The sequence below is a fragment of the Cydia splendana genome, chromosome 1 (assembly GCF_910591565.1).
Source record: "Cydia splendana chromosome 1, ilCydSple1.2, whole genome shotgun sequence".
Lineage (NCBI taxonomy): Eukaryota > Metazoa > Arthropoda > Insecta > Lepidoptera > Tortricidae > Cydia > Cydia splendana.
In genome coordinates, this window is record NC_085960.1 from 25,139,595 (window position 1) to 25,152,981 (window position 13,387).

Below are 13,387 nucleotides of genomic sequence, written 5' to 3' on the forward strand. Positions count from 1 at the left end.
GTCCGTCCGTTCGTCCATCTGTCACCAGGCTGTATCTCACGAACCGTGATAGCCAGACAGTTGAAATTTTCACAGATGATGTATTTCTGTTATAACAACAAATACTAAAAACAGAATAAATAAAGATTTAAGTGGGGCTCCCATACAACAAACGTGATTTTTGACCGAAGTTAAGCAACGTCGGGCGGGGTCAGTACTTGGATGGGTGACCGTTTTTTTTGCCGTTTTTTGCGTTATGGTACGGAAGTTACGGAACCCTTCGTGCGCGAGTTCGACTCGCACTTACCCGGTTTTTTTCTCAAACGTCCGCCATTCAGCGGAGTTTGTGGTTGACCGCGATGTATATCTTCAGCCGAAACGTAGGCACTTTCGCAGGATCGCTACTTAGTACATTACATATCTCATCAGAATATGCCTTGGTCCTCTGCAATGTTAAATTTGTATAGGTATATAGATAGTGGTTCTAAGGGGTTGAAATAAGAACTGATAATTTCCACACTTTTTATTTACTTAGTGCCTATTAACTACCTTATCCATTCGGCGCTTTTATACTTTATAGTTGTCGTCCATACGATCTCGTACAATTAGGGCCCCTGTTTTATCGTGACGATAAATCTTGTCGTTCCCGCAGACGATCACGGCAAAGTATAAAAGCTCCTATTTAAGAACATGGTTTTTACAAATGTACCTTAAGGTGGCTACTGACGAGCCTTCCAACAGTCCAAATAGCGTGGCTGCAATCCAAAATCGGTCCGTGAATGTCAAAAACGTACAATGTTTAATATTAGGATGCCGTCCATTTGGATGAATCCATTGTAACGGCATCCATTTGGAAGGCTCGTCAGTGGCCTGCTTTATCTACCTATTATGAGTTTTATTGCTTTGTGGGAAGAAGCACTATGACAGTAATATCGGCTTGGCCGGTCGAATTATTTTACAGATGGCGCCAGCATAGGTTTTACCTGACAGTCCTACAAATAGCGTATTTTTTTAATTTTATGGCCTGGATGCTAGTTGCCCTTTAAGCCAAATCTCATAGAACAGAACTAGAGACAGGTTAAATCTGTGCTGGCGCGATCTATCAAAACCTTTAACAAGTAGGTCTTGTACCATCCACGCTACCTTGAACAACAAGCCAGATTCGATTAGGCAACCTAAATATTAACAAAACTTACATTGAGAATTATTTGTAACCTATAATAAATATGGCTTTCAGTACCTACCTACATTTATTGTATATAAAGTCGTAGTGTGATAGGTATATTTATATTAAAATACGTATAGTATCTACCTTTTTATAAAAATAAGAAATGCTGAGGTGTACGAATATTCATATACAAGGGTCACTTGCATCACTCCACTAACCCGGGGTTAAGCGGTTAAACCGTTAACCCAGTGTCAAACTGTACTGGTATGGTAACTCAATGTTTAACCAGTTAACCCCGGGTTAGTCGAATGGTGCAAGTGGGCCTAATACGATTAAGTTTATATGAGAAATCGACGATTGTTATGTACCTAAATATAAAAAAATATATTTGGACCAAATATATGATTTATGTAGCATAACTGTACTGGATAACAATTTTTCTGTTCCTCTTATCTTTCGAAGCCGGTGCCCATTTGTGGCGGAAATGTAAAACGAAGTCAATGATGAATTGATCATGCATTGCCGATTGATGCCCACGGCAGTAGGTCTTCTATTCTACTTCTAGATGCTACTTTCTTCCAAGGTCCTAGCGGCTTGTTATGGTCGCGTTTTTATCACTTGTGGATAGATAAGCTAGTTCGAGCACTACCACTCTTCTCGAAACGTAACGGGTGTCTAATCTAAGGCGAAACAAGCGGTAAAAACGACGACCATCACACTCCATCCGCCCAAAGAAACTGCCGTAGCGTCATTAGGGGGCTTCCTCAGTGTCTGACCAGCATTCACAATGAACACTGAACTTGCTTAACATCTAATATCCGTAAATCTGTTCTCCTGCCACGCACGTCCTCCCGCCGCGGCCGTCCGGCAGGCACAGCTGGTCAGCCTCGCAGTTGCCGTTGCGCAGCGCACACACGTTGGTGGCGCCGGGGCATTCATTGGGCGCCACCGCAACGCCGTACAACTTGTTGGCCGCTGTGGCGATTGATAGCTGACCCTTCTTCTGCGTCAGTGTGTCGATGTTTTCGATTTTAAGCCTGGAAATAATTTTTGGTATTTTTTAAGTGGATTATTTGTACGTTTGTCACGTTTTACCTTTTTTACGACATACATATCTTCCTACCTGTAAGTTAGTCTAACCTCGTAATTACCATAGATTTAACATAGAGGATTCTGGTAGAAATTTGACTAATGTGCAAGTTAATTAATAAAATAAAATACCTATATACATATACATGCTTACTGCCTGACAAGTTAAACGGAAAAAAATCCTAGTGCGAGTGAGAAAAAAGTCATCAATTTTGGTTTTGGAACGACCATGTGAGTTAATTATTGGCATTAGGGAATCAGAAGACTTACGTTTTCCAATCAGTCCAATAGAAAATTTCCTGATTTATTGCTAGTCCGAAAGGATGCAAGCAGTTCGTGACTATGGTTTCAGTCTCCATGGTGTCTAGGTTGACACATTTGATTAGAAACAGTCCCGCGTCGGTGTAGCACAAACGGTCTCTCAGCCAGTCAATTGCTAGTGAGTTCGGAAGTTTCACGTCTGAGTTGTCAACAAAAACTCCTCGCTGAGATCCGTCCATGTTAGCCCACTCGATTTTAGGGTTTGATCGGTTCCAATCCGTCCAGAAGACTTTGCTGTAATAATAAGAATAATTAAGATTTTATACTTCGTTCGATTTTTCATGTCTAGTAATTGTCTATTATGTAAATAGTTTAAGTAGTAGGTACATATAATATCATTATGTGTATACAATACATGTAAAACCGAATTATATATTATATATTTATTTAGGCTTACCCTCTTCGTGGATGCACGGCAATGCCTCTGGGATTTCTGATGTCTGCAGAAAACAAAACTTTTCTGACTTTAGTATCAACATTAGCTACCTCAATGGTCAACTTCTTTGAATCTGTCCAGAAAATATTGCGAGATGCCCAGTCAATGGCCACTCCTTCCGGAGACTTGATTCCTGCGAAATAATGAAAAGTGTAAGTAATAGTGTGCTGGCATTTAACCCTTTACCAGGCTAAGGAATATATATTTCCCACATGCGGCACTTCAAACATGTGTTCTATTTTCGATGAGTAAGACTGACATTCGATTCTCATTTTTGAAATATCGGCCTGGTAAAGGGTTAAGTTATATTCGAGAGAGAACAATTTGTGCATTCTTCTCTACTTACCAGCTTGTTCGTTTTTGATTAACCTTTGGTATAAAATCTAAAATTATATGACGATATTATGGCCATATACATAGAGTCAGACCGAAAAAAGTCTGCAGCGATTTTGATAGCCCACGCAGTGCAAGTGTAATTTTAAACGTCAAACTTCTATGAAATTATGACGTATAAATTAACACTTCCACTGCGTGGGCTATCAAAATCGCTGCAGCTAGACTTTTCTTGGTCTGACTCTATCTATACCTACCTACTTAATATCAGCTTTTTATGAATAGGTAGGTATAAATCTTACCACTTGTCAAAAATAATTCAAATGCAGATCCATCGTAGCTGGCACGCTTAATAGAGTTACTGACTACGTCACCCCAGTAAACTTTGCCTGCCTGGCAGTCTGTGTCTATGCCGACAGCGATCTGGTCGATCGCGCTGTTGATAGGTGTCGCATATTCCCAAGCTGTGGTCTTGAAGGGCACTCTGTATACAAAAACGCCATCACTAGCCACGAGGAAATTGCCAGCTTGTCTAGGGTTCAGTTCGCACCGACTTTCATTGCCGTAAGCTACTTCTGAATAACCTGAATTACACTCGCAAACGTATTCTTGGTTGCGCTTGAGACATGAAGCATGTACATCGCACATGTAAGGATCGTTCCGACAGCTTGGTTCCGGCCTGCAATCATAACCATCTCCTGTATATCCCTCTCTACATACACAGTGATATGACAAGTCTGCAGTTTGTGTGCAGTGCGCGTTTTCGTTGCAATCTTGCATGACATCGCACGTTGTGATTGTGTTTTCATACGGACGTTCTTGGCCATTAACCCTAGGTATACACTCGTAGATTCCATCGCCTTCATATCCTGCATCACATGCGCAGTAGCCGATCTCAAGAGTCTTATCATAGAGACAAGAAGCGTGTTCGGCACACACGCCTCCGTTACAAAGTTGGCGGTCAGGGATGCACGCTTCGTTTTCGTCCTTGATGTATCCTTCTATGCATTGGCAGAAATACTCGTTGCTAGCGCCGTCAGGCCGGCATTCGGCGTGAGATTCACACTCAGAGCTGTTTGTGCAGACGAGTTTTGGTCGACAGATGTATCCGTCGCCGTGGTATCTTACGTCGCAAACACAAGTTGGTCCATTTGCAGTCTGGTAGCAGTGAGCGTTGGGCCCACAAGCGCATACTTCGCTACGTTGTTCAACACACTCGTAGGAGTTCCCTACAAAGCCCTCGGGACAAACGCAGCGAGATACGTATTGGCCATCCACATCCAACGTAAATTTACATTCTGCATTTGGTGGACAGTTTGAATCGGTTGTACATGCAACTGCAATAATAGAATTATGAATAAGTCTATCATAGGATTATTAGAATTCCAAAAATATATTTAAAAGTATGAGCTGGATGAATCGACGTTTTAGTGTCACTTGTTGCCATGGTTACTTTCACCTGGACAACTTTTAAAACCCTTATTTTATGATATGTATTTAAATTTACTAAACATGTATTTTTGTGGTAGTTACAAAGCCATTTCCAGAATCAGTCATCTCTACTAAGCATGTTAGTAGAACTCACTCAGAACATTTCTTCTATCAAACTACCACGTTTTTCCCTTGGACTACGGGGCAGAATAACTTCACTAAAAGTTGATCCACCCAGCTACTGATACAGAATATTAGCATTGTCACAGGTAGTTTTTTTAAATAGGTATCTAAGTTAGTAGGTACTTAATTAAAAAAAATATAAACAAGGTCTTACTTGAAGTATCGTTATTTTTTTGCAATAGATGTGGATCGGCGTATCCGTCTAAGCGACACAATTCGTTATTTTTCTCGTCTAAAAAGCTGGAGTACCCCTCAGGACATGTGCAGCCCAGGCCGAAGAAGCCGCAGTTTGGCAACACAAATTGTTGCACATTTTCGGATTCGTTGTTACCCGTTTCCTGGTTATTGCCATATTCGTTGTTGTCCGGTCCGTGACTATTGCCATATTCGTTGTTGCCCGTTCCTTGATTATTGCCATATTCGTTGTTGCTCGTTTCTTGGTTATTACCATATTCGTTGATGCCCGCTTCTTGGTTATTGTTATATTCGTTGTTGTTCGTTTCTTGATTATTGTTATATTCGTTGTTGTCCGTATCTTGGTTATAGTTATGGTTATATCCATGGGTTAAATATTCATTATCGGGGTAGTTGGTGCTTGGTTGAGGAGTTGTAGTGATCGGTGGTAGGGTTCCGGGATGTGTTTGAGTATCCACGGAACAATAATAGCCATCACCAACGTAACCGTGCTTACACTGGCAGATATGGCTGTTGCTCACTTGTGAAAAGATGCACGATGCGTAAGGGGAGCAGTTGTGTAGAACGTCGCAAGTGTAAGCGCTGATCAACCAACATCTTTGTCCATCCCCGGTATATCCAGGATTACATACACACGTAGCTTCTCCTCCATAGCCTTCTATGCACGAAGCAAATTGGTTGCAAGACTGCTCTCTACATTGCGATATGCGGCTGCAAGTCACTCCGTTTCCTTCAAAGCCATCACGACAACGGCACTGGAATCCTCCATCGTGATTATAACAGTCAGCGTTCGTGTCACAGTTGTCCGTGCTTACAGCACATTCGTCTATATCTATACATACCAAAGCATCGTCTTGTATTACGTTTGAGAAGCCAGATTCGCATATACACGCAAATGAGCTCCCTTGTACTACACAAGAGCTGTGAGGCCCGCAGGTGCTCCTACCAAAAATGCATGGATCTTCTTGGCCTAATGGAACGATTTTATTGCTCATTCCGTACCTTACTATGTTATTTTTAGGTTCGTAACCTAAATAATTTTTAGAAACTTTCAAAGTCGATGATACCGTGCCTTCTGGTGGTGCATTGTGGCAGGTGTTGTATTTGATTGTTTGTTGTATTCTTTGCTCATAGCTCACTCCTGTTAATTTGTCAATAATGGTTCGAGTGGACTCCGATCGTATTAGTCCGGCTTCTATCACCGTGTACTGTTCCTCGTATTCTGTGACTTGAAGTTTAGCGCCAACACCTACGTTCGGTAGAGATCCTCTAATGTCACAATCTAGAGTAATTTGATCAAAAACGTCGTGACCTATAAATTCCTGAGTGATTGTCACGCGATTGTTTGTAGCCGGGAAGAATATGTCTACTGTGTGGTTGAATACGCCTCCCGTAAGTTGGTAACCGTTGCTGGCGTCTCCCAGAGGCTTGGCAAACAGCCACCCTATGACTCCGCCAAGGACGTGGACCAGTTGGAGGTTGTTTCCGAGTGCGGCCGGTGTTTGTGACAGAGCGGTATAGGACCTGCCATCTGCCACCACCACGTACGCTTGAATATCCACGTCATTTAATGACACATCGTTGACAACGCCATTCAGTTTGCCGTGTACTCGTAGTGGGACATCTTCTTTAACACAAGATTTCCCGTTTCCATAGTATCCTTCATTGCACTGGCAGCAAATACCAGCTTGGTAGTCGACGCATCTTGCTTTGATGTGGCATACACTCGGCCCACTTTGGGCACACGTTCTAGATTCTTCTTCAGATTCCTCTTCACTCTGATTGTATAAATCTGGTACTACGACGTTTCCATCTTGCATTACGTTTCCTACGCGATATACGTACTTCCCAGGTTCTTGGGTGTTTGACCAACTGAAACAAGATAATGAATATTACTACCTAGGACTTGTAAATAGTCGTTTTAATATTTGAAGCGCCATGGCCTCTTGGCGCATGCACTTAAATAATGTTTGAGTAGCACCTCACTGAGCAGGTGAGCACAACTGCGACTTGAAAGTTAAGTCATTTTGCTAAGTTGTCGTTTCCAATAGCAAGACTCGAGCTACTTGGATATTTCAAACAGTCAAGTTGCTTGACCCAGGTGTCAAATTGCAAGGAACAAAAGATAAGAAGTAAATAATGGATTAATACTTACGTAATTATATTCCTTATCTGATGGCTGCCAGAGCCCCTAAGTAGCAGCATCTGCCCGTCTTCAGAGACGAAGCCTGCCTGTGCCTTTGCGTCTGGCAAGCTGTCCGGCGAAGTCTCTCTTTGAATCCACTGGATGTCACCATCGGGATACAACAGCTCCACGAAGCTCTCATTGCCGTTGCTAATAATGGCAGCTTGATAAGTATTCTTTTGGTTGCCTAGTGCACCAGTATAAGATACGTCTGCCCATGTGACAATAAATACAGAAGTGGGTTGGAAGTCATAAAAATCGTGAAAATTATTTTGGACACTCTCTGTGGCTTTTGTGAGAACACGATTTTCGTTGCTTTCTCTGTAATAGACCGCCCCTGATGTGGAGGTGTCTACGTTGGAATAAAACGCTGCTATTGATGGATATGGGAGCGGGAACTCTGCATTCATAAACGATGATATGTCTGCTCTGAAGGAAAGTATTCCGTGGTTGTTAACCTGAGGACAATGGTAATAAAAATAAAACACCTGATTATAAAAGTTTACATATTTTTTACTTTAACATCCATCACCCTTTAAGATCACAATTGGTTGATGGAACTTTCAAAGGCAACTAGCTATTTTCTGCAGCGATCCTGCGCTTTATATGACTTTTCGATTATTATGAAGATTTTATGTTCAAATGATATGCGATGATTGCGATGTTTGTGATGTTAAATATTTTTTTTCTATGTGTCTATGATTTTCGAAGCGCTACTATATAGGTTATGAACTGTAAACGTTTTCAAAGTTTGTAGGTAGGTAGGATTTTGATTAATTTTATGTTGACTGTCTTTCTTCTACTATCTAATAGCTAGCCTGGCGCACATTTTCTTCCGACATGTTCAATTCTCGGGGATATAGAGATTATAGAGTAATACCTATATTGGTTACGCCAATTACTTTTAAATAGCATTACTTTTAAATAGCCCTTGCAAAACAGGTGTAGTTACTTCATGCTAAGTAAACAAAGAAATTGACTTAAAAATAGTTTAGGTTTTCGAGATTAAAAAAGAGCAGTGACCGGCGGTCCGATAGCCACGCATTTCCGTCCGCTGCCCGCTTGTCCCCGAATGTATCTCTTATCGTGTCGCAAAAAAACATTCCAGTGCAGTCTAGAATTTGGATTACTGTTTGTACCTATCTCATTTGTAGTAGGTACCCTTGCCACTGGTGGATTGCATTTGCGAGTGTTCCAGAGAGATTTTAAGAATAGGTACCTGCAGTCTTTATCGTAATTATTGTAAATGTACAACGGAGCTGCGAAATTCCATGAACACATTATGAACGAATTCAATCATAAAGTGGCCATGTAACATTGTGGCTACCCAGCCAAACTCCAGCCATTTTCCATTCGTACACCCGTACGGTACGAGTAATGGAAAATGTTCGTAGAATTCGTAGATTCGTTTCTTAGTTGGTTACTTATAGGTACTGTCTTTCGTTACCTACCTACTTTGATCATGATCATCTTTTATCGTTACAAAATATTGACAGTTACGACTTTATCTCTGAAAGACTAGATTAGACTCTGAAACTCGGTGGGTTTCCTAACCTAACCTAACGATTACCTAGTCAATTTATTAGGTTTTGTATTCGTAGTGTAAGTATTAAAGAAAGAAAATCGTCAATGGCAAACATAATTTGCCCCCGATTAAGATCCTTTTTAAATGCGTCAGTGGACTGATATTTTTGTTTAATTGTCGTTGTTATTCATTAAGACGGTAGTACTAGACTATAGACCTAAGGTAGAAAATATACCTAAGGTAGGTAGGTATATTTTTACTAACCTAACTTATTGTTTTTCCTAATACAATATAAAACCAAATGAATTAACAAGTCAAATCCGCCTAAACTGATAGGTAATCATTGTACCTAATCAACTAATACTTTTATTTATTCACGCGGAAGTAATTATGCAGTTCATTTGGAAGCAAATATTTAATTGGATTTTTCTATTGTATTCCATGTTTATGAATATTTACTATACTGTCATTATGGAAAGTACTACAACATTGTTTGTCCATTTGGCACGGTATTCTAATTGATTTCAAAATGTTTTTACGATGACCCCGCCGGTGATTTATTTATTTAAATGTCTTAGAAATTATAACTTTAGTTACCTATGTTATGTAAGTACGTGATTGGTATCCCGTGTCTCCATGTGATGAGTTATTGGGACTGATTAGCTGTGGGTGCGAAAAACTGGCCATGAAAAAGAAGTATATATGGTGTGAAGACCATGACATACTAAGAACAAATTGCACGGAAAGACCCTACTTTTCAGAAGAAAATCTCATATATCGTCGGGTGACAAGCAAAAGTCACTAAGTACTATCAAAAAATTAAAGTAACAATGCACTTTATTACACTTGTAACACGGTTTATTGTCCAATAATTTCAATGGTGTTAGTTAGTGACTTTTGCTTGTCACCCGACGATATGAAGAGATAAACCATTTAAAGTGTGCGCTCCTCTTTATTTAAGAAATAGTTTAAGCTCAATGTGGAGATGACCGGCATATAAAATGTTTGGTTGTTAAGATCGTCACAGGACAAGCACTCTTGTATGTATGTATTTGAATAAGTACGTACTTTGCTCAGACACAATCAGAAAAGAAGAGCTTCGCTCCTCCTGCTCTGCCGACGTTCTGTAACTGAACTATGTGTACGAACGCAAGAGTGTGTGAGAGTGTGGAAGCGACGAAAGAGCTTGTAATCGGTCTTACCTGATAGACGGTCTTTATTGACCATATCCCTATGTATGTGTATATATGTAGTCAATACCTATGTGTCAACATAGTTTAAAACTACACTTTTAGTATGTTCTATATGATGGCGATACATATTGCATATACGGGTAAATATATGTAGAATATTTTAAAATGTTAATAAAGGTAAAAGAGAAATAATACCTATGTAGCGTTGCATTGTTGCATAAGAAAATTCGTTAACCAACCAAAGAGGACATGACTGTTGACAGAAGATAGCTCAGGGTGATCTATCTGACTATTAGTAATTTTGTATGTAAAATCATTAATAATATTAGCTTGTATTTTATTATGCAATAGGCCCCTGTTTGTTCACTCCAAAACTAGTTATATTCCAGTCACACATTTTAACAGTCAATAACTTCAATTACAATATAATTACAAAAGTGCCGTGATGTTCAGACGTTGACGTTAAGACGTTGTTATATGTATATCTATATATATGTTTCTTTTTTTCAAAACGAGATAGTCGAGGAGTCTGCGTCGATACGCCAATGCGTGTGACTCTTGTCGAAGCGCCTCGTTATGGAACGAAACATGTCGAGCAATTTTCAATGTGGTTTTAATATACATATTTAAATACTGATCAAGGTTTACACGACAGCGGTAAGTTTATGATTAGTAGGTGTGATTCCCGTTCCGGCTTCTACCAAGTCTAACAAATATCGCTTGTCATCCAGCACAGTAATGCCGCCAGGGTGGGAGTCGCAATGCTTTTACATAGGTGATAACGTTTGTAGTAAATGGTAGTAAAAGTAATGAAATACGCAAAACAGAGATACATTAAGTAACTCTACTTACTTAACCTTTTGGACGCCAATGACCGATATATCCGCACAGCAGGTCCAACGCCAAAGACGGCTTAATCGGTCACAGACCACAGAGCAACATAGACCTACGTGCATATGCATAAAGTTCAATTTCAGTTTTGACACTGCGGTGACGAGGCGTCCGAGTGACTGCTTTTGTGTTTGTCATGGCGTTGAAAAGGTTAAGCATGGCGTATTTTGTAAGCCGCGGTATAGTTCAGGCGTTAAATTTATGAAAATAATATTTTAAGGGCTATTCCATACAGTCATATAACTTCTGTAAATGCCATATTTATTATTATCACCCGGCGATTATTTTGGTCGTGATCAGCTTTTTTTGGATATTTGTCAAAAAACTTTCCTTCTTTTTAAAAGGACGAAAGTGCCATTAAATACGCGCTTTTGCTCATAGGATATTTTTGTTTGTTGCATTTTCGTTTCGTGTCATACGTTGTTATACAGGGTGGAACATTTCTAGAGACTGAGCTGAAAGGATAGTGTTATCTAAGTGATCTACAATCAAGTTATTATAATTTATAATCGTAAAGCTGGGTTCAAAAGTAAAAGAAAATCATTCAAATGAAATATTGTTATATCAGTGACAACCCTACAAAGTTATTTACATTTTAAATTTACACATGTCATGTTATTCAATAGGATCTACTTGCTAGGGTACAGATTTTTGCACTAATGTTTAACAAACTGTATCTCAAAAACGGTTAGAAATATTAACATGATTAATATGTGAAAAATAAAGTAGGTACGTAGCCTAAACAAATCCCCGTTTGCGTAAAAGTCCTTCGTTCTGTTCCACCCGATATATGTTGGCCAGGTTTGATTTATAAGATAAATAAATAGTATTCCATGAAGTTTTCGAGGACAAACGGTCTTAAGGTGACAGGTAAGTATAGGTACACAAGCCTAAACTTAAACAAGGTCATGAATCGAATCGAACACAAAGATAATCAAAGAGATGCGAAGGGAATCTGGTTCTGGCTGAAAAACAGCGCTGAAGTGTTACACATGTGGGCGGCATTTTCAGCATCATGCTGACGCCAAAACCGTTTGCCACATTGTTTAGAAATAATTATAACTTATACTTAATATTATTAGAATAGTTACTTTAAGTTAGTTTAGTTTATATTTTGTACTTTTTTGTGGCAATAAAGCATTTTCATTTCATATATTTTGTAAAATAATAAGTATTTCATTGTTCAACACGTATTATAACTACGACAATTTCAGGAGACAAATATTCTTCTTCACTCTGCGTGTAATAGACTAGTACTCATCTCAGCCATAAGACGCCCACTGCTGAACATAGGCCTCCCCCTTGTGTAATGGTACTAATATTAATAAAATATGTGTTGTTAAAATTTGATACTTTTTATTACTTTGGCAATCACTATATTATTCATTTCGCGCACTTGACGTGTAAATTGAGTATGTACCTACATTCATAAAAATATATAAATGGTCGAAACTCTTTAAAATACTCGTACAAAGGGCCCAACAAAGATCATTGGATTATGAGTCCTGTCATCATTGATGAGTGGTTTTTTAACGGTTATAAGGTAGTGACCTAGCAATTAAATCGGTTGACCGTTCCATATAAAATTAAATGAAAGGTGATATCAAAATTCATTCAAACGGGAAGGTCGAAAGGAACCAGGTGAAAATTAAGAAAAAGAAACTTACGAAAATTGAATCGTACGTCTCTCCGTAAAACACAACGGGTACTCTCAGGCGCACTTCCGGGCTCTCGACCACCGCGCCTCTCTGCAGCTGCAGATCCAGCCCCGACCCGTACGGGTAGAGCTGGTCCCGCGTGATGGCGCGCGCACACGCGGCCAGCAGCACCACTCCCAACACGCACGTCCGCATTTCGCCGCGCTGTATGCGTTACTAATAGGGAATGACCCATTAAAGTTCCGAACAAAGTGAGGAGCGGATAGCGATTTTTGGCTCGTTAAGGAGCTTGCACAGTACCTACGCGATTTTCAGCGTTCCTCATCGATGAACCTAAAACGCCGCACTAACGGAAACTTCATCTGCAAAGGTAAACTTTATGTGAATGCAAGCAAGGTGTTTTCACTATTTCCGCTGTCAGTGTTTAGTGACTTGCTGGTCGTAAAAGGGTAAACCAAACCCTTTACTAGCCACAGTCAGCAAAAATGTGTGGTCTACTTATGTAATTAGCATAGAAGATTTTAAAAACATTTACCTACGACTTTTTTTTTACGTATCTATTAATTAAAGGGCTTTAGTTTATCTTAATGGCAAATAAAATGAGCAAACTCTACTATAGGCAGTTAATAGGCATTAATATTAATAAAATATATAGGTAGTTTGCATTTAAATAATTACAGTTTTAACGGCTAAAAACCGATAAAATAATATTTTATTATTCTATAGGTATACGAATAAATTGATACACGGGTTCAGCGGATTTGGAGGAGGCAATATTTGTAACGGAACTTTGAATTTAA

General features: G+C 39.5%; 1 protein-coding gene across 1 annotated transcript; it reads right to left on the reverse strand.

Moving 5' to 3' along the window:
- Positions 1 to 1,132: 1,132 nt before the first annotated feature.
- On the reverse strand, positions 1,133 to 12,810 carry LOC134796829 (nidogen). The gene is made up of 7 exons (XM_063769045.1): positions 12,597 to 12,810; positions 7,291 to 7,778; positions 5,095 to 7,007; positions 3,629 to 4,663; positions 2,955 to 3,126; positions 2,507 to 2,791; positions 1,133 to 2,184 (listed from the first exon to the last, which is right to left on the reverse strand). Exons 1-7 carry the CDS (start codon positions 12,780 to 12,782, stop codon positions 1,959 to 1,961), a joined length of 4,305 nt encoding a protein of 1,434 aa, XP_063625115.1. The 5' UTR covers positions 12,783 to 12,810; the 3' UTR covers positions 1,133 to 1,958.
- Between the last annotated feature and the right edge of the window lie 577 nt (positions 12,811 to 13,387).